This window comes from Cryptomeria japonica, chromosome 11 (genome assembly GCF_030272615.1).
Source record: "Cryptomeria japonica chromosome 11, Sugi_1.0, whole genome shotgun sequence".
Lineage (NCBI taxonomy): Eukaryota > Viridiplantae > Streptophyta > Pinopsida > Cupressales > Cupressaceae > Cryptomeria > Cryptomeria japonica.
The window spans coordinates 295,732,767-295,753,994 of record NC_081415.1 but is presented as its reverse complement, the minus strand read 5'-3'; the positions used below and the strand labels follow the sequence as shown (position 1 = coordinate 295,753,994).

General features: G+C 38.1%; 1 protein-coding gene across 2 annotated transcripts in view; it reads right to left on the bottom strand.

The window, feature by feature from the left end:
• Nucleotides 1-455: 455 nt before the first annotated feature.
• LOC131072285 (hydroxyproline O-galactosyltransferase GALT2) overlaps nt 456-21,228 on the bottom strand; it is a 32,515-nt gene continuing 11,742 nt past the window's right edge. For both annotated transcript variants that reach the window (XM_058008434.2, XM_058008428.2), the window contains 4 exons: nt 2,292-2,420; nt 1,530-1,703; nt 1,121-1,228; nt 456-966 (listed from right to left, as the gene is read on the bottom strand). In XM_058008434.2, the coding sequence (XP_057864417.2) occupies nt 763-966; nt 1,121-1,228; nt 1,530-1,703; nt 2,292-2,420 (615 nt within the window). In that variant the 3' untranslated portion in view covers nt 456-762. The remainder of the gene's footprint in view (nt 967-1,120; nt 1,229-1,529; nt 1,704-2,291; nt 2,421-21,228) is intronic.

Sequence of the window (21,228 nt, the reverse complement as noted above, 5' to 3'; positions counted from 1 at the left end):
GCTGAGATATTTTGAACGAGTCCAGACTGTACATATTATGAGACCCAGCTAAAAGTGAGAATATCCTTTGGAGTGATGTCTTGTCTGATGAAGTTACTAATTTTATTGATATGGAGAATTGCAGTTTTTATATTATACTGCAGTTTTCCCTGTTTCTTCATGTAAATGGTGATGGGAAAACTAGTTCTTTTTTGGAGGATTTTTCTACATTAAATTTTCTGTTACTTTCAGAAGATGGGGGTACTTTAGCTGACGCTGCATAAAATAGCAAAATCTAAACAAGATTTATAAACAAGACAAGATTTTTGGGCTGTTCAATTCCAACATTTTAAGATAAGATATTAATTGTGCATTCCCCAAGGCAGAAATGCCAGCCGAATAATTTAAATCCATGTTTAATAAGGGAACTCCTGTTTTAAAATTTATGCAAAGAATCCAAATAAGAAAACCATTGGTAAAAGAGCAAAGATCGAGCAGTGGAAACTTCCATGTAACTTGGCAATTTACATTACATGAGAACACAGAGTTATGAATGTTTTGTCTACATTACTGTTACAGCTCCCGTTATAAAAAATCAGGGCTGCAACCACAAGGGTATTCAGATCTTTAAGCATAAAGATCAGTGCTGCTTCAGCAAAGAGAAACTTCTGGAAAAGGCATCAAAATTGAGAACGGTGTGGTTGATAAATACAAGGGAGGATTTTTAATACAGTTAACCATTTCTCCTAAATTGTACAGCTAATTTACTGCCAAATAAAGTCTTTATAAAGAGCAGCATTCAACTTTCCCTTTCAATAATTTGTCCCACATGCAGAGCATCTGTCTCGGAGACTGATAATGTGCGGTATAGTAATCATCAGTACAACCATATTGGCAGAACTTCCAATTATGTGAGTACTGAACCTGTGATGACGCATTGAATTGTTCAACCCACATCCCCATGCTAACATCTTCCATCTTGAACAACTGGAGGAAGCAAACAAGGTGAGCCAAGTGGGAGATAAGTGGAAATTTACCAGAATAAACAACTCAAATTAGAATGACTTGGTAATTGCAGGAGGAAATAAAAGTTAAAACATCTTCGTAGTGGTCTTGAGGAAAGAACAATTAGATAACTTACCCTCAAACTTTGGTTAGCATGTTGAGATGCAACAAAATTTGCAATGTCATTTGAAATGATATACCCTGGTCCATTTGCATATGTAGGATAGTCTTCTTCTGGCCATTCCTAAATTTCAAACATGAATTTATCTAAGATGTGACCAATAAGAACAAACTAAACTGCAATGTAATACAAGATAAACATACCTCAGTATTCTACTTCAGAACAGGAACTATGTGTAAATCAATTGATTTGACAAGAAAGACATTAATCAGGAAAAGCATCTACCATGATTGTGTATCTTTCAAGGGGGCAAAAATCAGGACTAAACCTTCCATTATTAGAATGTTCCTTTGCAGCCAATCTCACTTGGCACATTAAAAAGTTTACAAGAATATAAAACACTTCCAATAGTCCCAGAACTTACCTCATATGTTACAGCCCATTTTCCCATTCGGAGAGGCTTGTGAAAAAGATTGAGGTTACCCATATACAAGCCATGTTTATGGGGAGTTAATTTTATTTCTTTCAATATGGTATCCACTCTCACAAATGTATCATCATCACATTTCATTATGTACTTTGCAGATAGGTTTTGCACCTGCATGCAGTTTGGACAATATGTAAACATCCAAAGCATAAACCATCTTGAAAAATGATAACCAATCAAATATACAGATTACACAATACTAAAATAAAGGTATCCTGGAGAAAATCTATCAAATACATGAGATTATAATATGACAATTATCAAAGGCTAGAGAAACAAAATGATTCTTTTCCATGTTTAGCTGTAGGGTGCTTAACAAGTGTGCAAAATAAAAATTAGTTTGAAATTCCACAGAAAACACCAAAAATTGTTTGCAGCAGAAACAACCAAAGGCTTCAGTAAGATTTAACTATGGTAGAGTGATTCTATGTGATAACATAGAAATTCAAATCTAGATTAATTCTCCTACAAAAATGATTACATAGTTTGTATGGATTAGGGTAGAAAAATGAGTTTGAAATTTTTCTGAATGTGCAGTATCTGATTTCATATTTATATTTCCTGTAGATTATGAAGATCAAGAAGAAGATGAATTAATTATTTTTATAAATGAGAATTAAAGGGACTAGAACCAACATAAACCAAATTTAGCATTTGCTATGAAACCTATGATTCAAGAGCATATGACTAACAACTTACACCATATTCGCATATTGCAACAGTCTTCAGAACTACAAGCTCGTAGCGATCCATAAATGGCACAATAATCATATCACCATAATAATCAGCTTCTTTCTTTAGCTGTAGATTGACCTCCTTTCTTGCGTTCTGCATGATATACAGCCCAAGGTTATTACTGACATTAGTAATTTAGTATGCCACATATAATTTTATAATTGCAACATATGAGAACACTAAACATTTTTCATTAACATTTAATATTTCATATATATGTTCTTTATGACTTTTCCTATAGAATATGTTATTTCAGCTCAATTTTAAGAAATTGTTGACATTCATGGAAACGATGCTTGTGTTACTAGATAAGGAAAGAGTACAGTAAAATATCGTTTAAAAACATGAAAATACAAGTAAAGAGTACTTTGTTGGTCAAGCCTTGGTCTATCTTCTTCAACCCCCTTTTTGAACCTCTCAATGCTAGAATTGTTTGGGTTCAGATTGCAAATCTTCCCTCTCCAATACTTGGGAGATTCTTGCATTAGGGCCATTGGCAATGCTATTGGTCGTTTCTTGAAGGTTGTCTCTTCTACTTCCTACATGGAGCCCTCTACGCATGCTTATATATATATATCCAAAGCTCTCAAGGGGGGCATTTTTTTGATGGTGAGGGATAGACCTTGGACTCAACTACTTGACTATGAGGATCTTCCCTTCAGATGTAGATGATGTATGCCATCAGCCACCTGGCTTTAGATTGTCTATTCCCCTTGCATAAGGGCACAGCTATGTGGTAGAGGAATGCCAACAAAGAGCACTTGACTATTAATGCTTTTGACTCTCTAAATGATGGTTCCTCTTAGGATGACAAGTCTTCTCAGGATATTGGGTCTTCTCTCCCCATTCCCCCTACAACAAGTCATGTTCCCAAGGGAGGATTTCTCATGTGGTTGGCACGACTCTAAAGAGCCCGATTCCTTCAGCTCTATTGGCTCCTATTGGTGCGTCCCACCTGCCTTTAATTTTGGTTGTTTCATCTGCTATACCTTTGGCTTTAGCGCTACATCCTTCCAGTCCTGAAGTGGTTGTTCGACGATTGGTAACTCTGACAAGACATTCCTCTATTTCTATTGCACCCATTAATGGGTCCTCTAAGGGGGAGTCTCCTTGCCCCCCCTTCTGCTAAGTTCGAGGAATTGAATGATAACATATTTTGGACAATTGTTCAAAAGCACAAGAAAAAATCTTCCCAAATTTTTCTCCCAATTGCACACCAGCATGAAGAGTGTAAAATTGAATAGGGTGGGGTCTACAATTGTTTAGCCTAAATCTCTCAGCAAACTTTTGTGTGTAGCAAATTGGATGCAATCATGCTGGTTCTCACTTGGCAGTTTGGCTGCAGATGTGTTTCCCTTCCACCTGGGAGAATGTTGTGTATGCTTTGAGCTGCTCTATCTATTGTACAAGGTTTCCGGTCCCTTCAAAACCAATTTACCTAAACGAAAAACATTGCTTATATGGTCTTATACTGAATTTTATACTGTACCATATATGTCAATATCAATCAGATTATCAGAAACATTAAGTTTCCACAGTCCATGATAATATGCTTGAAGGATTCTGGATTCAATTGTGTTTTATCTTTTTGAATCTGCCAAAAACGTTTCAGATCACACTCCATGATCCATCATCAGGATAGTGAGCTAGAGAGCAGAAAATGAGTGATTCAAAAAGATAAACACAGTTGAATCCAGAAGCCTTCAAGCATATCAATTGGATTATCTGATCACTCCCATAGGACAAATAATTACATTTAGAAAATAGAGGAGGCTGTGTCAAATTTTTCGTTGTAAATTCAAGTTTACTTTACCAGTGTCTACAGCCCAGCCAACTTTAACTTAAACTAAGCTTTGGACCTTCCAATCTAAAAGTCCAATGCATAACATCGTTATAGAGATATTTATATCTCCATCCTACTCCCTGAAAAGAATGTAGAACTCACATTGGAAGCCTTCAGTCTGTACTCCATCATTACATTTAATGAACCAAGAGAAGTAGTGTTTGTTGGTTGAAAATTTTGTACACTTGGGGAAATATACAAAATTGTGGTTTCAACCACAATGTGTGAGTAAAACTCTCCTAATTAAGGGAAGGCTCCCCCTATCTAACTACAACTTTGAAAATAAAATAGGATGGGACGGTAATCTTTCTTCTTCTTTCAAGAAAGACAATATCCTTTTCTCTTCACAGAAAAACGATAGCGATTTGATATAAAACAGCAGTAACAACTTTCGAAATGAAATGAGAGAAAGGAAATGAAGTTTCCTGAAAGCTCAAAGATTTCCGTCACTTCCTTCGGAACGGGACAGCACTATCAAGCTCAAAGACTTGATTATGTGAAGTCCTATCTACCCTTTTCTATACTAACGCTATCAATAACAAATAATAGCTCAAAGACTGGAATATCTTATTCTTTTCTACTTAAAACAATGGGAAGTAGTATAAGCTCAAAGACTGGAATATCTTATTCTTTTCTACTTAAAACAATGGGAAGTAGTATTAGCTCAAAGACTCGTAGCTATTTCTCACAAACTTTGCTTCTAAACTCTCTTAAGAAAAAGTGCAAGCACAAAGACTTGCAGCTCCTCTCAAAAGAGTATTTATTCTAATTTATATTAACCTCAAATACTTGCAACACAAAGACTGCAAATCAAATGCGATTAAGCTCTTTAAGAAACACTTGCAAAAAAGATAATATAAAACACAAACTCAAGAATGTAGCACAAACACTCAAAGCTTGAGCAATTTCCTTCTATTCCTTTCAATTCTTGAATTTACACATGAAAACTCAAAAGACTTTTTTGCTGTAAATTTGGCAAAGTTTTTGCTTACTTTCCAAAAGATAAAAATTACAATAGACCCCTCAAGTATTTATAGAAGAGGAGCCTTGTGAAAAAGGTGGGAGGATCCTAACTAACTTAAGAGATTCTCTCAATCACCAAGAATTATTCAATAACTAACTAAGACTTATTCCAACAACGGTCCTAACTGAACACAACTTGTAGTTGTCTTGCATGTAATTACAAAAGTGCAAGTAAAGACTTAACTTGCATTTTACAAAAAAGCTTTTACATGTAACTTGTCAAAAGAAAAACTACAACTAACAGATTACAAATCTGGAAAAATAAAACTAAGTGTTGAAAAACACTTAAGCTGCAGGACGTGAAGACATGAATCCTTCAAACTTCTGGATGATCATTCGCAGTTCATCAGGATCCGGTTCATGGGTGTTCTTGGCAACAACCATGGTCTTCACAATGGTATCATGGCATCGGAGGAGCATAGAGTTGTCCTTCTCCAAGATGGACTGAATTTCATGCAAAAAGATTTGGTGTTTCATCAAAATTTGAATTGAAGCAGCTGAGAATTGTTCGCTCCTCCATTCATTATGAATCCTCATTTGTAAATCTGCAAGAACTTCTTCTTCTGGTATCAACTCTCCATCCTGACTTATTATGTTGCAAGAGGCCTTTTCACAATGACAAACAATATCTTTGAAAACTTCACCCCGTAATCTCATTGCATCACCAATCTCCTCAATGAAGGATTTAAGAACAAGGGCCTTATTTTCCAAAAGCTCTTCAAATTCGAAGTACATGACCCTAGAAAGGATAATGGCATGCTCCTGTAGAACACTCAAACTGTTGTTGGGGCATGATGCGCCAGATTGTCAAACTACCTTCAACACTTTCCAGATTCTTTTTAAAAGCGTTGGAGGTATGAATTAATTTCTCTTCAATGGTCTCCAACTTAGACATCATCTGAAAAATGCCTTTCATCACTTGTGCACATAGATCATGAAGTTGATCAACCCAGGAATCCAATGCTTGTACTTTCTGAGCAGCCCTTTCAACTCCACGAATTGACTCTTGGGAACTGGAAGAACTTGTGGGATTACTCCCTTCAACAACAGGTTTTGTAATTTTATGAACAGCTGCCACAAGTTGTCGGTTTTCCTCTTTTAGCTTGTCTTAGAATACTGGGCGTCATGTTTAATCACCTCATGCGTTTGCTTACTGTTGTGACCATTTCACACATCGCCCCATTAGAATGGGGACCCCCTCTTTTTTTGCCTTAGGTTTTGGTTTCTCTCTACTTTTAGGGTTTTGAGTGAGTGAGTAGTCTGCCTGGGCTGGCTAGATTAGGGCTAAACCTTGGAAGCTCGTTTTAGGGTTTCTTTCAAGCTAAGTCTAGTCTTGTTTGGGAAGTTGTTAGTCATCTGCCTGAAACTTCAAGATTGCCAGAATGAAACATGCCTTTCAGGGGAGTCAAGTTGGTTAGGACAGGGGCAGGGTGAATAGGTCTCATGTCAGGTTAGGTCTAGATTGAAGGAGGGTTTTGCTTGTCAGGGTCCTACTTGTTTACCTATCTAAGTCAGTTGAGTTGAGCTAGTGAGGATAAGGAGTTGGGTTGATCAAGTTAGATGAAGGATGAAGCAAATTAAGGTAATATCTAACCTGGAAATGTCAAATTCGCTCTTGACCCTTCCAAAGGGTCCAGGGCGAAAATCATTGTAAACCTCTTTTTTCCTCATTTTTGACTAAGTGATGATTTCTAAAAGGCATGATTGGAGGTGAATTGATATATTCTTGCCTGGAGAGGGATTTGATTGATTTTGAAGAGCAAGATGATGCCAGAAAGAGGATTTTCGCTCCTGACCTTTCCAAAGGGTCCAGAGCGAATTTCATCCTAAATACTATTTCATGCTTTGAGTAGACTTGTAATCCTATTCCTAGCCTAGAAAATGATCTAACTTTGCCTTGTGAGATGGTTTCAAACTTGAAGACTGAGCAATTTGGCCTGGAATGAAGATTTCGCTCCTGACCCTTCCAGAGGGTCCAGAGCGAAAATCTTATAAGAGCTTATTTTTCACTAACTTTGGCTAACTTTTCATGTGCAGGATCTCTTGGAATGAAGATTGGACATCAGCAAAAATCTTATAAGAGCTTATTTTTCACTAACTTTGGCTAACTTTTCATGTGCAGGATCTCTTGGAATGAAGATTGGACATCATTTGATACATTTGAAGATTTGGAAGCATGCAAAATGAAGATTTTTGGACAAGAAAGGTGAATTTCGCTTCTGACCCTTCCAAAGGGTCCAAAGCGAAATTCTCAATAGCTCCCATGTTGCAATGAAAAAGGTCAAGTTTTGGGCATGAGTGAAACAAGAACAACTCCCTTTTGCCTCCTGAAGAAGTTTCAACTTTGAAGAATGAAGGATTTTGCTTAAAACCTAATTTTCGCTCCTGACCCTTCCAGAGGGTCTAGGGTGAAAATCTTTATAGGAGCCATTTATTGCCTTGTTTGATCAAATTGAGGAGCCTAAGGCATCATGAAAGGAAGAATGAGCACGATGAAACCCTTAGGCATGTTTGGAAATGAAGAAAATGAAGGATTCTGGCCAGGAAAGGCAATTTCGCTCCTGACCCTTCCAGAGGGTCCAGAGCGAAACTCCTTATAAACCCATTTTTTTAGCCTTTCTTGGATATGAAATCCTATTCCTAGCACAGTGAAAGGTGAAATCCTGCTTAGCAAAGAAGTTTCAAGGTGGAAAATGAAGGATTTTGGTCAAAATGGTGAAAATCGCTCCTGACCCTTCCAAAGGGTCCAGAGCGAATTTTCTCAAAAAACACTTTTTGCTATCAAATTTTGCTAAGTCAAGTAGGGGATAAGATGAAACATAGAAGGAATTGCCCCTGGGATTAAGTTGAGATTGGGAGAAATCGTCAAAAGGTGAAGGAATTGAGCCCAAAGGTGAATTTCGCTCCTGACCCTTCTGGAGGGTCCAAAGCGCAATTCCTCAAAACACCTGTTTTCTTGCAAGGACAAGGCAACTTTTTAGATTTTATGGCTTGAATGGGTGTGAGAAGGTATGTTTTGCCCTTTGAAGATAATTGAGATAGTCAAGAGGAAGCAACCAAGTCTAGAAAATGATTTTCGCTCCTGACCCTTCCAGAGGGTCCAGAGCGAAAATCCTAAAACCTATCCTTTCTTCCAAAGATTGGACTAGACCAAGCTTAGACATGGGTTTGAGAAGACTTTTGAATTGCCTTGGAGTGAAATTGGATTGTTAAGAATGAAAATTTTAAAGCCAAGAGGGAAATTCGCTCCTGACCCTTCCAAAGGGTCCAGAGCGAAATTTCCAATTCCTCCTATTTTCCTTGCATTTCAAGATGAAATTTTGGTTTTCAGGACTTAAAGGGGAGTAAGGCATGATGTTCTATGCCTTGGAAGTAATTTGAAGTTGAAAAGCATGAAGAAATTGTCCTAAAACCAAAAAATCGCTCCTGACCCTTCCAAAGGGTCTAGGGCGAAAATCATAAAACCAACATGTTCCTTTCAAAGTTGTGCTAAGGCAAGGATATACCAAGGAAGAAAAGACCTTTAAGACCACTAATGAGTAAATGTTTGTTTCAAAGTTGATGATTCTAGGTCGAAGAGGAAAAATCGCTCCTGACCCTTCCAGAGGGTCCAAGGCTAAAAACCCTAAAATTACCCTTTTCCTCCTGATTTGAGTGAAACTAAGCCTGGAATTCAATGAAAGAGCCTATTTGGAATGCCTTGAAGAGGTTTTGGACCTTCAAAAATGAGAATTTTGAGCTCAGGAGAGAATTTCACTCCTGACCCTTCCAGAGGGTCCAGAGCGAAATTCCCAAAAATGCAATATTTCCTTCAAAATTTTGATGAGCTAACCCAATGATGGAAGGAAATGAACCCTGGAGATTGCCTTGGAGGTGTTTTATGATCAAGCTAAGGTGAATTTTGGCCTAAAATGAAAAAATCGCTCCTGACCCTTCCAGGGGGTCCAGGGCGAAATTTACATTTTCACCTAATTACTCATGAGAAATGATAAAAAATTGAAATGCAAGACCTTGATTAGGCCAAAACAAACATAAGCTTGCCTTCCGGAAGATTTTGGAGTGAAGGGAATGAGGTATTCAAGTCTTAAATTGAAAAATCGCTCCTGACCCTTCCAAAGGGTCCAGGGCGAAATCATCAAAAAAACCTATCATTCAACCTTGGTTGATTAAGTCTAAGGCAAATTGCAAAATTGTGAAGACAAAGTCATGGAAATTTGCAAAAATGTAGGTTGAGAAAATTTCAATTTGATCAAGTGAACAAACCTGGATGGGTTCAAACAGGTCTTGAAGTGAACCTAGACCTTCATCACTATTGAATATTTCAAAGCCTAAGGAGAAAGGAAGCTCCATTAAGCCTCAACCAAACCTCCGTATTCCCAAATTTTCACCGAATTTGCTAAAATTAAGACATTTGGGGAGGTTAAATTAAGTTCGCATAATTTGAGGCCTTTGTAATTGAATTGATTAATTTTCAAGCCTTAAAATAAATGTAAAAATCCACCCTTAAAGCTTTGAAATTAATTCAAAAATAAAAAAATAAAGGTGAGCGCTCAAACACATTTATTGGCTTTTACAAGCAAGTCGGCCTCCCTTTTAATGGATTTTATCTTATTTTAAAGCTTATTTGCTAGGTCGGCCTTATGCTTAACTAGGGTGAGTGCCCTATATAAGAGAGGAGTGTTGTAGCATTTTAAAATCATTCATTCATTCCTTCTTATGCGAATTTGAGGAGCAGATCATAGGAGAATTTCTTAGCAAGTTGGGGGATAATTTCCAGATTTTGAAAAGCTAGTGGAAGGCGAGCTCTTTTGAAGGTTAATCAAGACATAATTCATCCAAGGAGGACCAGAAATTCAACCTTTATCCAGCAAAAATCTGATCTTCTTTCTTCCATTTTCCAAGGTTTATAGTTAGGCTTTCAAAGGAGAAGGTATGAAGAATCAAATTATTTGAAGCTCTTATTCAAGACTTGTTTTGATTTTCATAGCATTTTTTTTAAAGTTTAAGTCTTGAAAATCCAATTTTCATTCATAATTAATTTGAGGAATCATGTCCTTTTCAAATTAATGTTTTGAATTATTCCCTTGGAAGTTCTTAAAAGCTATGCTTTAAGGTATGATGCTTAAAGACTAATCTTAAATTGTTTGTGTAGGCATCAAATGACGACCCCCAAAGCCGGAGGATCTACTAGTCGGCAAGCTCTCATCAAGGAAGATCAGAGGAGCGACGAATTGGAGACTAGGATCATGTCCAAGTGGAATAATGTCGGAGACACCAACTTAGGAAACTTCAATGTGAAGAAGTTTCGAGAGGTCCCCTATATTGGCAAGCCATCACCTGTTGCAAGGAGGATAATCGAGAGTGGCATCATCAAGGCGGCGGGTTTCCCTCCCGCAGTCAAGTGTCATGAGTTGATGATCGAGTGTGCCCGCCACTATGACTCACAATCAAGGACGATCGTAACCAAAGACGGGAACATCTTAGCCTACCTTTTAGAGGAAGCAATAAGCGAAGCTCTTCATCTTCCAGACCATAAAGACATGATTTACAAAAGCTTAGAAGGAGCAAGGTCAATCTATGAAGATGATCCTGAGTCTTGTTTGAACTTCATCAATAAGAATTGGTTGCTCAAAAGTCGGCCTTGCTTGAACAAGATTCCCAATACACCACATAGGATTGACTTCCAGGAGGAATACAGAGACTTGATAACTTTGCTCAATCGAGTTAGAGGTGCTTCTCAAGCCTCCTTCGAAAAGTGGATGTTCTTCTTCATACAAGTGATAGTCCAAGGAAAGGGAATGCTTCATTGGGCCAGAATCATTAGCAATTGTCTGGACGTGCAGTTGAGAAGGCTAAGACCCACCAAATCATTCCACATGAGCTCATATGTTATATATGCCTTGATCAGGAGTTTCGAGTATGCAGGGCTACCTCACCGAGGAGTGATTGGAAGAGGACCCGGAGAAATAAGGGTTTGTGATTCTTATGTTCATCTGCATCATCCGCCTAGAAGTGACTACAAGTTAGTCAATGACACCTTCACGATGAACATTACTAGGATATTGCAAGGAGGAATTCACAATCGCCTGTCTCTGGATGCACAGGAGCTTGTGAAGAAGTATGGCACATGGTTTATCCAGTTCCAAAAGTTCACATACATCAGAGTTCACGGGTGTCCTTCACCTCCTTACATGTTGCCAAGATATCCAACAGACAGGATAGTGCTACTTGAGGTGACTAGACAATTGACAGCTTATGCGAAGGCATCCAGACACAAGCATGGAAATGGGATTCTCGTGCCCATCATACTAGGGAACTCAGTTGAGGTGTGTCCTAATACTCAAGCCGCAGAAGATGCAGAGAAGGAATTATCTTTATACTCATTCACATCCTTTGCCTCGCGAGAGAACTTTGACCCTCATGGTTATATGGAGGAGACAGTCGGTAGAAAGTACAAGCATGAGTTTCAGGTGGAGGACTTTTGGATGAATCTCCCAGGGGATTTAGAGGTTAAAAGAAAGATGCATTCCAGGCTACCCTTAGATCTCATCAAGAAATGCAAAGTTTACAGAATAGCCGATCAAGCCCAGGATAATGGTAGATACCTCCAGTCGTCCTATGAGAAAGAGGACAAAGAAGTGAAGATAGATTGGAATGAACCCGAGGTTTTAGACTTGAGAGCTTTGATGGCTCCCGTTTTATCCTGCACTCGCAGATGGGTGGATGTACAGCATCAAAAGTTGAAGGAGCAGAATGTATCAATGACATTTACTTTGGAGGCAAGACCAGAAGAAGGAGAAGCAAGTGTGAGTGAGAATACTTCTCATTCCAAAGGCTTAAAGAGGAAAGAAGGACTTGAGAAGAAAGAACCTTCCAAGAAGAAGCAGAAAACAAACCCTCATCACCCACCAAGCACATCTTCTAGGCATGAAAAGGAGGCGAGTCAAGGGGAGATCAGAGGCAGATAGTATATGAAGTTGATGAGTCTATGGAATCCACGGTACAGAATGATAAACAAGAGAAAGGACAGACACCTCAACATTCATCAAGTCAATCTCCCCAAGTTGATGCTAATGAGCAACACGAAGAAAAGAATGATGATGAAGCAACATCTCCTTTCCGGGAAGATAGGCCACCACCTAAAGAAATACAAGTGAGGGAAACAAAATCTGCCATTCCTGATTGGCTGCAAGAGAGACTGACAAGGGTAGTTGTGGTTGAAGAGGAAGAAGATGTGTTTGACTTGGAAAGCCTTATAGGAAATTCTCATGAGGTGATGGAGAAGAAGAAGGCCACAAAGATGTCTAAGGTAATTAGAGATGAGACAGGATCCAGGAAGGTGCAGGTAGCTACACCAGTGGTGGACAAATATGAGGATGAGATTCTTGCAGATGAGTATGACCTAGAAACATTTGAGCTTGGTCCACTTACCTCTGAACAAGCGATGGAAGAAGCAACTGATTCATTTGAAGCACTTAAAGATAAACTCAAAGAAGAAATGGAAAAGAATAAGAAGCTTGAAAGGGAGGTCAATGCTTGGAGGAACTATTTTAGTCACCTTAATCAACCCTTGAGATGTCAAGATCCAGCAGTATCTCCTTTACAAGCACTCCCTCTTGAATCAGTAGGCGAGGCAGAAAGGGTGAAGAGCTTGGTTCAGCTTATGAGCTCTTGGATTGATAAATCCCACATGGTAGCCGTTGAATTTGCAACAAGAATGATGAAGACAGTTCATCGAGCTATCCAGGTTCTTGAGATTATCCATAATCTAATGATAACTGTAGCTGCATTCACTCACACTAGAGATGTTATCATTCCTGTCTTACAAGTGATAAGACAAACACCAAGACGGATTCTGGCACAAGAAAAGATAATGGATGGAGGAACCCATAACCTCCTACAGTGGTCAGCTCTGCTCCAAATGAAAGAGGTCCTTTTTGAAGATATCAACACCAGATGCGGTCGAGTTGAAGGTATCATTCATCCAATTCAAGATAAGGTGTTTGAGGTGTTGTGTACCATTCTTGACAGGCGGATCAAGATTGAGATAGATGTGGACATCCAAGAGTTGGAGGAGAGAGTCAAGGTCATCTTTTGCAAAGAGGAGAACATCATCACAAATAAGCAACGAGATCAGATGTACACTACTATGTTCCTGATTGAAAAGACCAAAAAACTTGAACCTGGATGGGAGACAGCTCTTCTCACTGCTTTTGATCAAGTCCTTCACTTGGAAGAACGAATGAAGAATCTTCCTGAGATTCCCATTGCTGAGATTGAGGGAATTGTGTCCAGATTCATTGAATATGCTAAGAAAGAGCATAGAAAAGGGAACAACATTCTAGATGAAAGGTTGTTATAGGATGATGTGGCAGCTTAATTCCTATTGGTCTATGTCTCCTCGGTTTTTGTGCCAATTCTTTATTGGCTATGGATTGGTGATGTTTATCTAAATGGGGACTTTTTTATAACAAACCCTAATTAGGGTTTAGGTGTCAATCTCAGCCGTTGATCTTCTTTTGATCTGGGCCATTCATTGTATTTGAGGATGCTATATATACCCTCACTCATTTCATTTCAAGGGTTACAAAGGAAAAAGTTAGAAAAGAGAGAGAGCTTAGAGAGAAGAAAGTTAGAAAGTTATTGTTGTAGCAAGATTGAGTAGTGAAGAAAGAATTTTGAACAATTGTTGTCCATTTGGCTATGAGATCAATAAAATATTGAAGTTATGGTGTTTTATTGCAATACTTGTGGCTATCTTCATGATTGTTTATTTTCTTGAATCACTCTCAGTTAAGGTAGCCTTTAGATTTTAAGTTTGAAAGACGAAGTGTTGTGCTTGATCTTTGATAAGATTCATATTCCAAACCACTAGCTTTTTACTGATTGTAAGGACGCCTTGTGTGGTCAACTGGAAACCTTGAGATTGATTAAGAATTCAATCATTCTTGGAAGTATTGATATGTATCTCTATGATAGTATCTATATCCTTGATGATTTGAAAAAAACTATTGAATCTCCTTAGAAGATCGCATCAATTCCAGTAGAGTTGTAATTTCTTGGCGAAACTGAAATTGGTAGAATCTTATCAAGTCTAGTCTTCATTGAGTCATTCTTAGGATCAGTTCAAGTATTCCTTCCTTGAAACCCTTACCTTTTGACATTTTTTGAAAATCTGTTAGTGTTAAGAAAATCCTGTTCCTACATTTGGAAAGAGAGTAACACGGACAAGCTTTCTCTGAAAGTACGTAAGGCCCCTTGAAGAAACAGCATATACAACGACCACTGGTGCCTATCCACGCGTAGAGATCTTACAACAAAGAACCTTGAAGTCATCCCGATTGATCCTTTTCGCGACATCTTCAGCATTCGGAGACTTTAATCAAGAGAGGATAAGGTACTTTTTAGGTATTTTATTCTGTGTTTGGTCATGTACAAAATACACATCAACACTTACCCAATTCTATCCTTGTAACTTTGTAATCAACAGCTGACATCTCTTCAAGTGGCTTATCTGCAATGGGTTCAACGATTTCAGCTACCTTCATCTTGTTGCTGTCAACAGTTACTCTGGAGATAGTCTTGGCCTTTTTAGCAACCTTGGGTCTAGACTGTTTAAGTTGCTAATAATCAAAGGCATCAGGTGAGATTTCTAGCTTCTTCTTTTTTGGAGTAAAAGAACTAAGCCATGGAGGTAAAGCCATCAACTCTCCTTCAGTAGCAATTGTAGGCAAAGGAGAAGCAATTTCTGTTTGAATAACCGTGGTCATCCTGGGAGGAGTATCTGTTTGGATGGTGACCACAGTTTGCTCAGTAACCAATGGGCATGAAGATTGCCTCATAAATTCTTCAAAGCCAAAAGTGGAGGTATCAATCTCTGATACCTAGATACATGCAGAGTATCTTCGGGAACTTCCAGCACACTCTCTTGTTGATGATCAGGAGGTGGCTCATATGCTGAAATAGGAACGGCATTCTGAGGAGACTCTTCCACCATTAAGTCAGGAGGAGAAAGGGGCGTCTCAATGGAAACTGAAGAAAGGATCTCATGAGGCAAGTCCAAAGCTGGAGACTTAGGAGCATCTTCAGATTGCTGCCCTTCTTCTAGATAGTCAAGATCAATCACCTGAACATGGAACCGTGACTTTTCTTTTCCAAGAACTATCGCCTCCTCAAGAGGAAGCACTACTGCCCGACTAGCTCGCAATTTGATCCGGGTACCAGAAGATGATGCGCCTTCCTTGTTGTCCACCTGAATCTCAGACTTACGTCCAAGAGGCCCTGCAGAATCATCTTCTTTTCCAATATTGATTTTAATGAGTCTAACAGCATTACTTTTCAGCCAAGCATTGGTGTTAGCCAGGATAGGCTGAAATCTTTCAAGAATGGATATGCACTCCTTGTGTGACTGTTGGATTAAAGTGGAGCTTCCTCAACCCTACGTGAAATATATTCAGGATCAAGCACATGCCCATCGTCAATCATCCCTTGTGGAATATCCACCAAATTCAAATCAACAACTTGTTCAACAGTGGGCCTGCAGTAATACATCTTCAAAATTTCCACCTCTGTACGGAGATCTACCTAGATATCCTCAATACGATGCACGTGCACGAAGGATTTTTTGATCTTTTCCTTCATACCTCGGTAATCAAAATCAGCTCTGGACTTAAACCTTTTGAGCTTAATTTCTTGCATTTCAGTCTCCATAGCCTTGGCTTTGATGGATGTGACAAGAGAACACCGGCCAATTTTTAATGGGTTTGTTGTAGAGATCCTCATTCCAACCTTATGTCTGACGAACTGATGAGCGTGGACAGCCATGATCTGTCTTCCCAACTCCATAAGAATGATCTTATCAGTTGGGTATCTAGGGAGCATGTATGGTTGCCCACTATAGCATCCGACTCTCATATAGGTAAAGGTCGGGAATTGAAGAAACAAGCATCTATACTCATTCACCCTTTCCCATGCCTCATCTGATACCCTTTTGTTCTTCAGAGTTTTGTCAAATTGGCACATAAAGTAACCGAAGAATGCATCTTGAACCCTTCTGAAATGCAATCTGCTAAGTCTCAAAGGCAGCTGATCATAATATTCCCATACCGGTATAAGCGAGAGATCACCCCTGGTAGAAAGACCTAGAAAATGTCTAAGTGATGCTGCCAAGTACACCAAATATGAGTTCATGTAGAAAGTCATGGTGGAAGAGACTGCTAAAAGTTGTTCACACAAGGCATCGCTGATGACTTCTTCCCATGATATATGATGGGACTGCCTTATGAACATGATGAACTGGTACATCCAGGGCTCAAAAACATTAGAATGTTCAAGGCCCATTATCCTGCTGAGGAGGGTTATGATGTCTCCAATCTCCCATTTGAAGTCACAGCGGTACAACTTAGCCCACCTTGAGAAGGCGGCTCGTGGCTCATGGATCCACCTATTGATACGACGTTTGCAGTCTTTCTCCCTTTTCACATAATACTTAGCTGCACTATCTTTGGAGATCTCCATATAAACAGGTGCAAGAGGTATTCTGAAGACTTTCTCAATTGTGTCTGCGTCAAGGCGGATTATTGCTTCACCATCATCATTTTTAATGGTTCTTGTCTCCTAGTCAAAGTGATAGGCGCAAACGAAAACAAATTCAAGTTCTAGGGCAGCCACTGGAAAAGAAGATGCGTGATGAATATGGTTGTCCAACAGCCGCTACATATTGCTATCTTCCAGATTCTCAACCCTCTTGACAAATTCCGACATGTCCACTTGCCCTATCTCTGTATCTCTTATGCGATCCAAAGGAGAAGAGACTTGAGAAGGTGAAACCTCATTTTGGTACTTGTCATATTTATACTTCATCTTTTTGGGAATTGGAGATGACGGCAAATCTGACATTGAAGGACAAACTGGTATATTGCAATGAAGACTTAAAAGTGTTAAAGCAACATCATAATCAGCTCCAACTAACATTTTTCCTTCTTCAAATGGAAAGAACTTCATCCCTTGCACTTCACGATTTTGTGAGAGAAAGAGGGGAAATAAATGAGAATGGGGGGAATCTTTGACTTTGACCAATTTCGGATCTTGGGGAAATTTTTGCAAGTATACAAGTTGGAAAGAGCATACATGCAATCGGATTTTTAAAACCCGAATGCAAGTACACTTGTAAATTTGCAAATGGAGAAATGGGTGGAAAATGAGAATTAGACTTGCGGAAAATGACGAAAATGGAAAGTACGGATATGGGTGACATGAATGGATAAAAATGGGAAGATCTGGGAATGTCATTTTCATGAAAATGGGAAGAACTTTCAACATGCAATTTGGTTCTAAAAACCCGATTTTGGAAGAATGGGCATTTTTCATTTTTTGCAACTTGGAAATTCAACAAGAAGATGGTTAAAAATTTTAACCGTAAGGGAAGAACAATGATTTTCATCTAACTTATAATCGGGATTTAAAATCCCGAATACAAGTAAAGAGGGAAAATGGGGAAGATCAATGCAATTCAAAAATTGCTTATCAAAGGGAAAAACTCTCTCACAAAACTGATTTTAGGGGCAAGAACAACATATTTACAAATTTACAACTAGAAAATAAAATAAGAAAACAAGAAAACAAGAAAAAGAATCAAGAAAAGAAAAGAAATCATACCTTGATTCACTCTGAAAATGCCTCTCCAAAAGATGATCAATCTTTGGAAGGTAGAAGAATAGCTCTTAAATAGAGACAAACCGCAATGCCAAACCCTAGCCACGTTTTTCAAAAACGTTATTTGCAGCAAATCGTGGCACCAAATGCAAGTAAAAAGGCCCAAGAAGGGGTTGAATCTTCTTTAAACTTCAACGCCTTACTTCAGCAAGCAAAAACGACTTAGGAGGTTGGAGATTCGTGGCGACTTAGGAGAGAAAAACGCAGTTTTGGTAAAAGCGTGTTTGCATTTTTGACACCAAGAAACCAGCAATCCAAAACCCTAGAATGATGTGATATGTGTGAGCAAATGCATGAGAATAGGGGAAGAATCCTAAACGCCTTGCATCTCCAACAAATCTCCACAAAAATCGCTTTGAAATCTTCAACAAATCCGTTTTTCTTGGCTGGTCGGATTTTTTAGAAAGATGAACAAGTTCGATTTTGCATGCATTGGAGAAAATCGGGTTTTTTGGATGAAATAGCAAGTCTAAAATTGCACTTTTTCATCAATAAGGCAAAATCGGGTTTTAAAAATGAAATTACAAGTTTAAAATCCACCAAAATGCACTTTATAGAGAAAATCGGGTTTTTTAGGCAAAATAGCAAGTTTTAAATGTCACTTTATTTAATTTCTAGGCAAAATCGGGTTTTGGAGAGAAATGTGCAAGTTTAAAATTACTTGTAAAGGGAAAATAAAATCCCTACAAGTTTTAATAACTTGCACATATGTAATAGAGGTTAAAAATCCCTATTACAAGCAAAAGACATTAAAGTAGGGGTTTTAGAAGAGAACTACAAGTTTACTTGTAACTTATCCAAAAAATCCCTATTTTAACTTAAAAAGCCAAAAAGCATCAAGGGGGAAATAAAAAGCAAATTACAAGTTCTTATTTTCAATCAAGTGTACTTGTAATTAGTCAAAAAATATCCCTACAAAGACCAAAACAATGGAAATCATTAAAACTTGCAATTCAAGAGAAATTTCCCACTTGCAGTCAAGGAGAAAAAACCCGAAATTGAAGGAAAGACATAGCAAACGAATCCAGAATGCGACGAAATTCGAAACGTGGTTCAAGAATAGATTGAGGATTAAGCCAGTCCAAGGATTAGTCGAAATTCTGCCTCGGGAAGCGTGCGATAGAGTAAAATTTTCATTTTTTCACAGAAATTTTATGTAATGGTCCTTCTCAAAAATGAGGACAACAGTGTTCACCTTGAAAAACAAAATTATAGGTAATTCCTTCAAAGAGGAGTGTTTGGACAGCTTTCTAAATAGGATATGAAATTAAACAAAAACTTGTAGAGTTGAGAGTTTTTGGCAGGGGCTGATAAGGATCATTAGTTTTTTCATCCAATATGAGATGTCTAATCTTAAAAAAGAATGGTCTTTTCAAGTTTAACTCCAGATGAGCTCTGCATCACAAGTTGGAGGCTGTCAAAGTGCTATGGGTATATCTCACCAAATTGGCGAGTTCAACTTCCAAGTTTGGGATACTGAAAAGGATCAAAGGTCATTCAGAGAATAGAGATGAGCTTAAATGCTATCCCAGGCTGATCGTTGCATAGACCTCTTCCAGGAAAATAGGAAGAAGAGAAACATTTTCTTCAGAGATGGAATAGAATGCTTTAAATAAAAGATGAGTACATGAGCATTGAATTCCACCATATAGCAACCTCGTAAAGAAAATAGGGAAGAACGATGGAAAAAGAGTCAATAACTACAGATGACCAAAAGCTGTCAATGGGACTGGTACTTTACAAGTGTATAACAATATCAAAGAGACTGCATCTTTAGATATTAAAGGAATAGGGTAGTGAAACGATTAGTTGATTGAGTCTTCTATCCATCCTAACCCCAAAGAACTAGATAAAATTAAAAATTGTGCTAGAAGGACTAACTGGAAATCAAATTTCTAATTGGTCCATATATACGTGTGTAAAAGAAGATTTTAATAAAAAAGGAGAGCACACATGAATATAGGACAAGTTAAATAAAGGAAATCTGAGAAAGAAACAAACAATCATTTAACACAGGTCAAAACAACGTTAGGTAGATCCAAAACAAACAATCAGAAGGGAGGTATGAGATAAAATGAATAACTATGAGTCTATTGCACATCCAAGGGCAAGCTCAAACACTTCTGACTAAAATAGTTAGCAATGAAAACCTATGTGGCATAAGTAGAGGGCAAATGATGGCTTATTGGAATGGCTATCCAGGCTTATGTGATGTCTGTTTCAGTAAAAAAACACTATTATACCTCTAAAATCTAAGAATATTTGTGACTTATAAATGGTGCTTGTTGTTATCATATCATTAATAAGTTAAAAGAAATAGGATTCCGACTATGCATTTGCCTTGTAAAATGTGTGTCCTATTACAAATTGTTTCGATTATATGTAAAGCCAAATAGGTTTGACCTTCATACTTAGGTGCCAGCAGAGAGACCAACTGAGCTTCCAATAATTATTAATCTCAGTAAACAGAGAAACAGAAAACAAAGTGCTCCTCTGTTTTAACTTGAAGTAAATATTCTACAGATGTGCTGGCCTCTGGGGATACAGCGATCAATTCTGGGCTGATGGGATTCAATAGTAACTTTAATCTTGACAAAGTTCCATTTCATGGTCAAACAACAGGTTTTTTCATGTTTGTGAAGGCTGAAGCAAGAGAGTTAATTCTCTCCCTGCTTAAAAATATTAGGAATATGGCCAATGTAAATCTATCAGTTTTAAAGTTGGGGATGGGGTTAACTTGTTAAGAGCTTTTGCATCCTAACGAAAAAGGTTAAGTATTTGAAGCTTAGGAATAGCTGCTAATAGATGAAGCAAGCAATCTAAAGCTTATTTATAACTACAGACATCTCTACAAGGTATCAGGTGTAAAGTTTCAGCAGAAGTAAAAAAACTAACTTTGTTTCAATAAGGTTCAACAAGGGCTTTGCAAAAAGTTAATGTAAGAGACTTTACAATGACATAAATATGTAAAGTCGAAGTCAGCTTCAGAAATTTAGAAACTACAGAATCTAACGTAAGCATGTCAGATGAATTGGCAAATGGTTGCCTTTGCAGAATGATTCAACCTCGTCAAATGCTTTAAATAAAGTCAAGAATACAGTGAATAAAACCATAAGAAGGTTAGTAGGGCAGGCTATATCTCAAGCAATGTTACCAGTTTCATCATGACCACCCTAAGTGAACCTGTTCAATTCTCCTTCTGATTCTTCTTGGTAGCATTTTGGGTTCTTAAGAAGCACCCGATCCCTTATTTGCTATGTTCAAGATGAGCCCACAAAAGGAGCTGAAAGGTTTCCAAAAAAACCTAAAAAGCAAAAGACT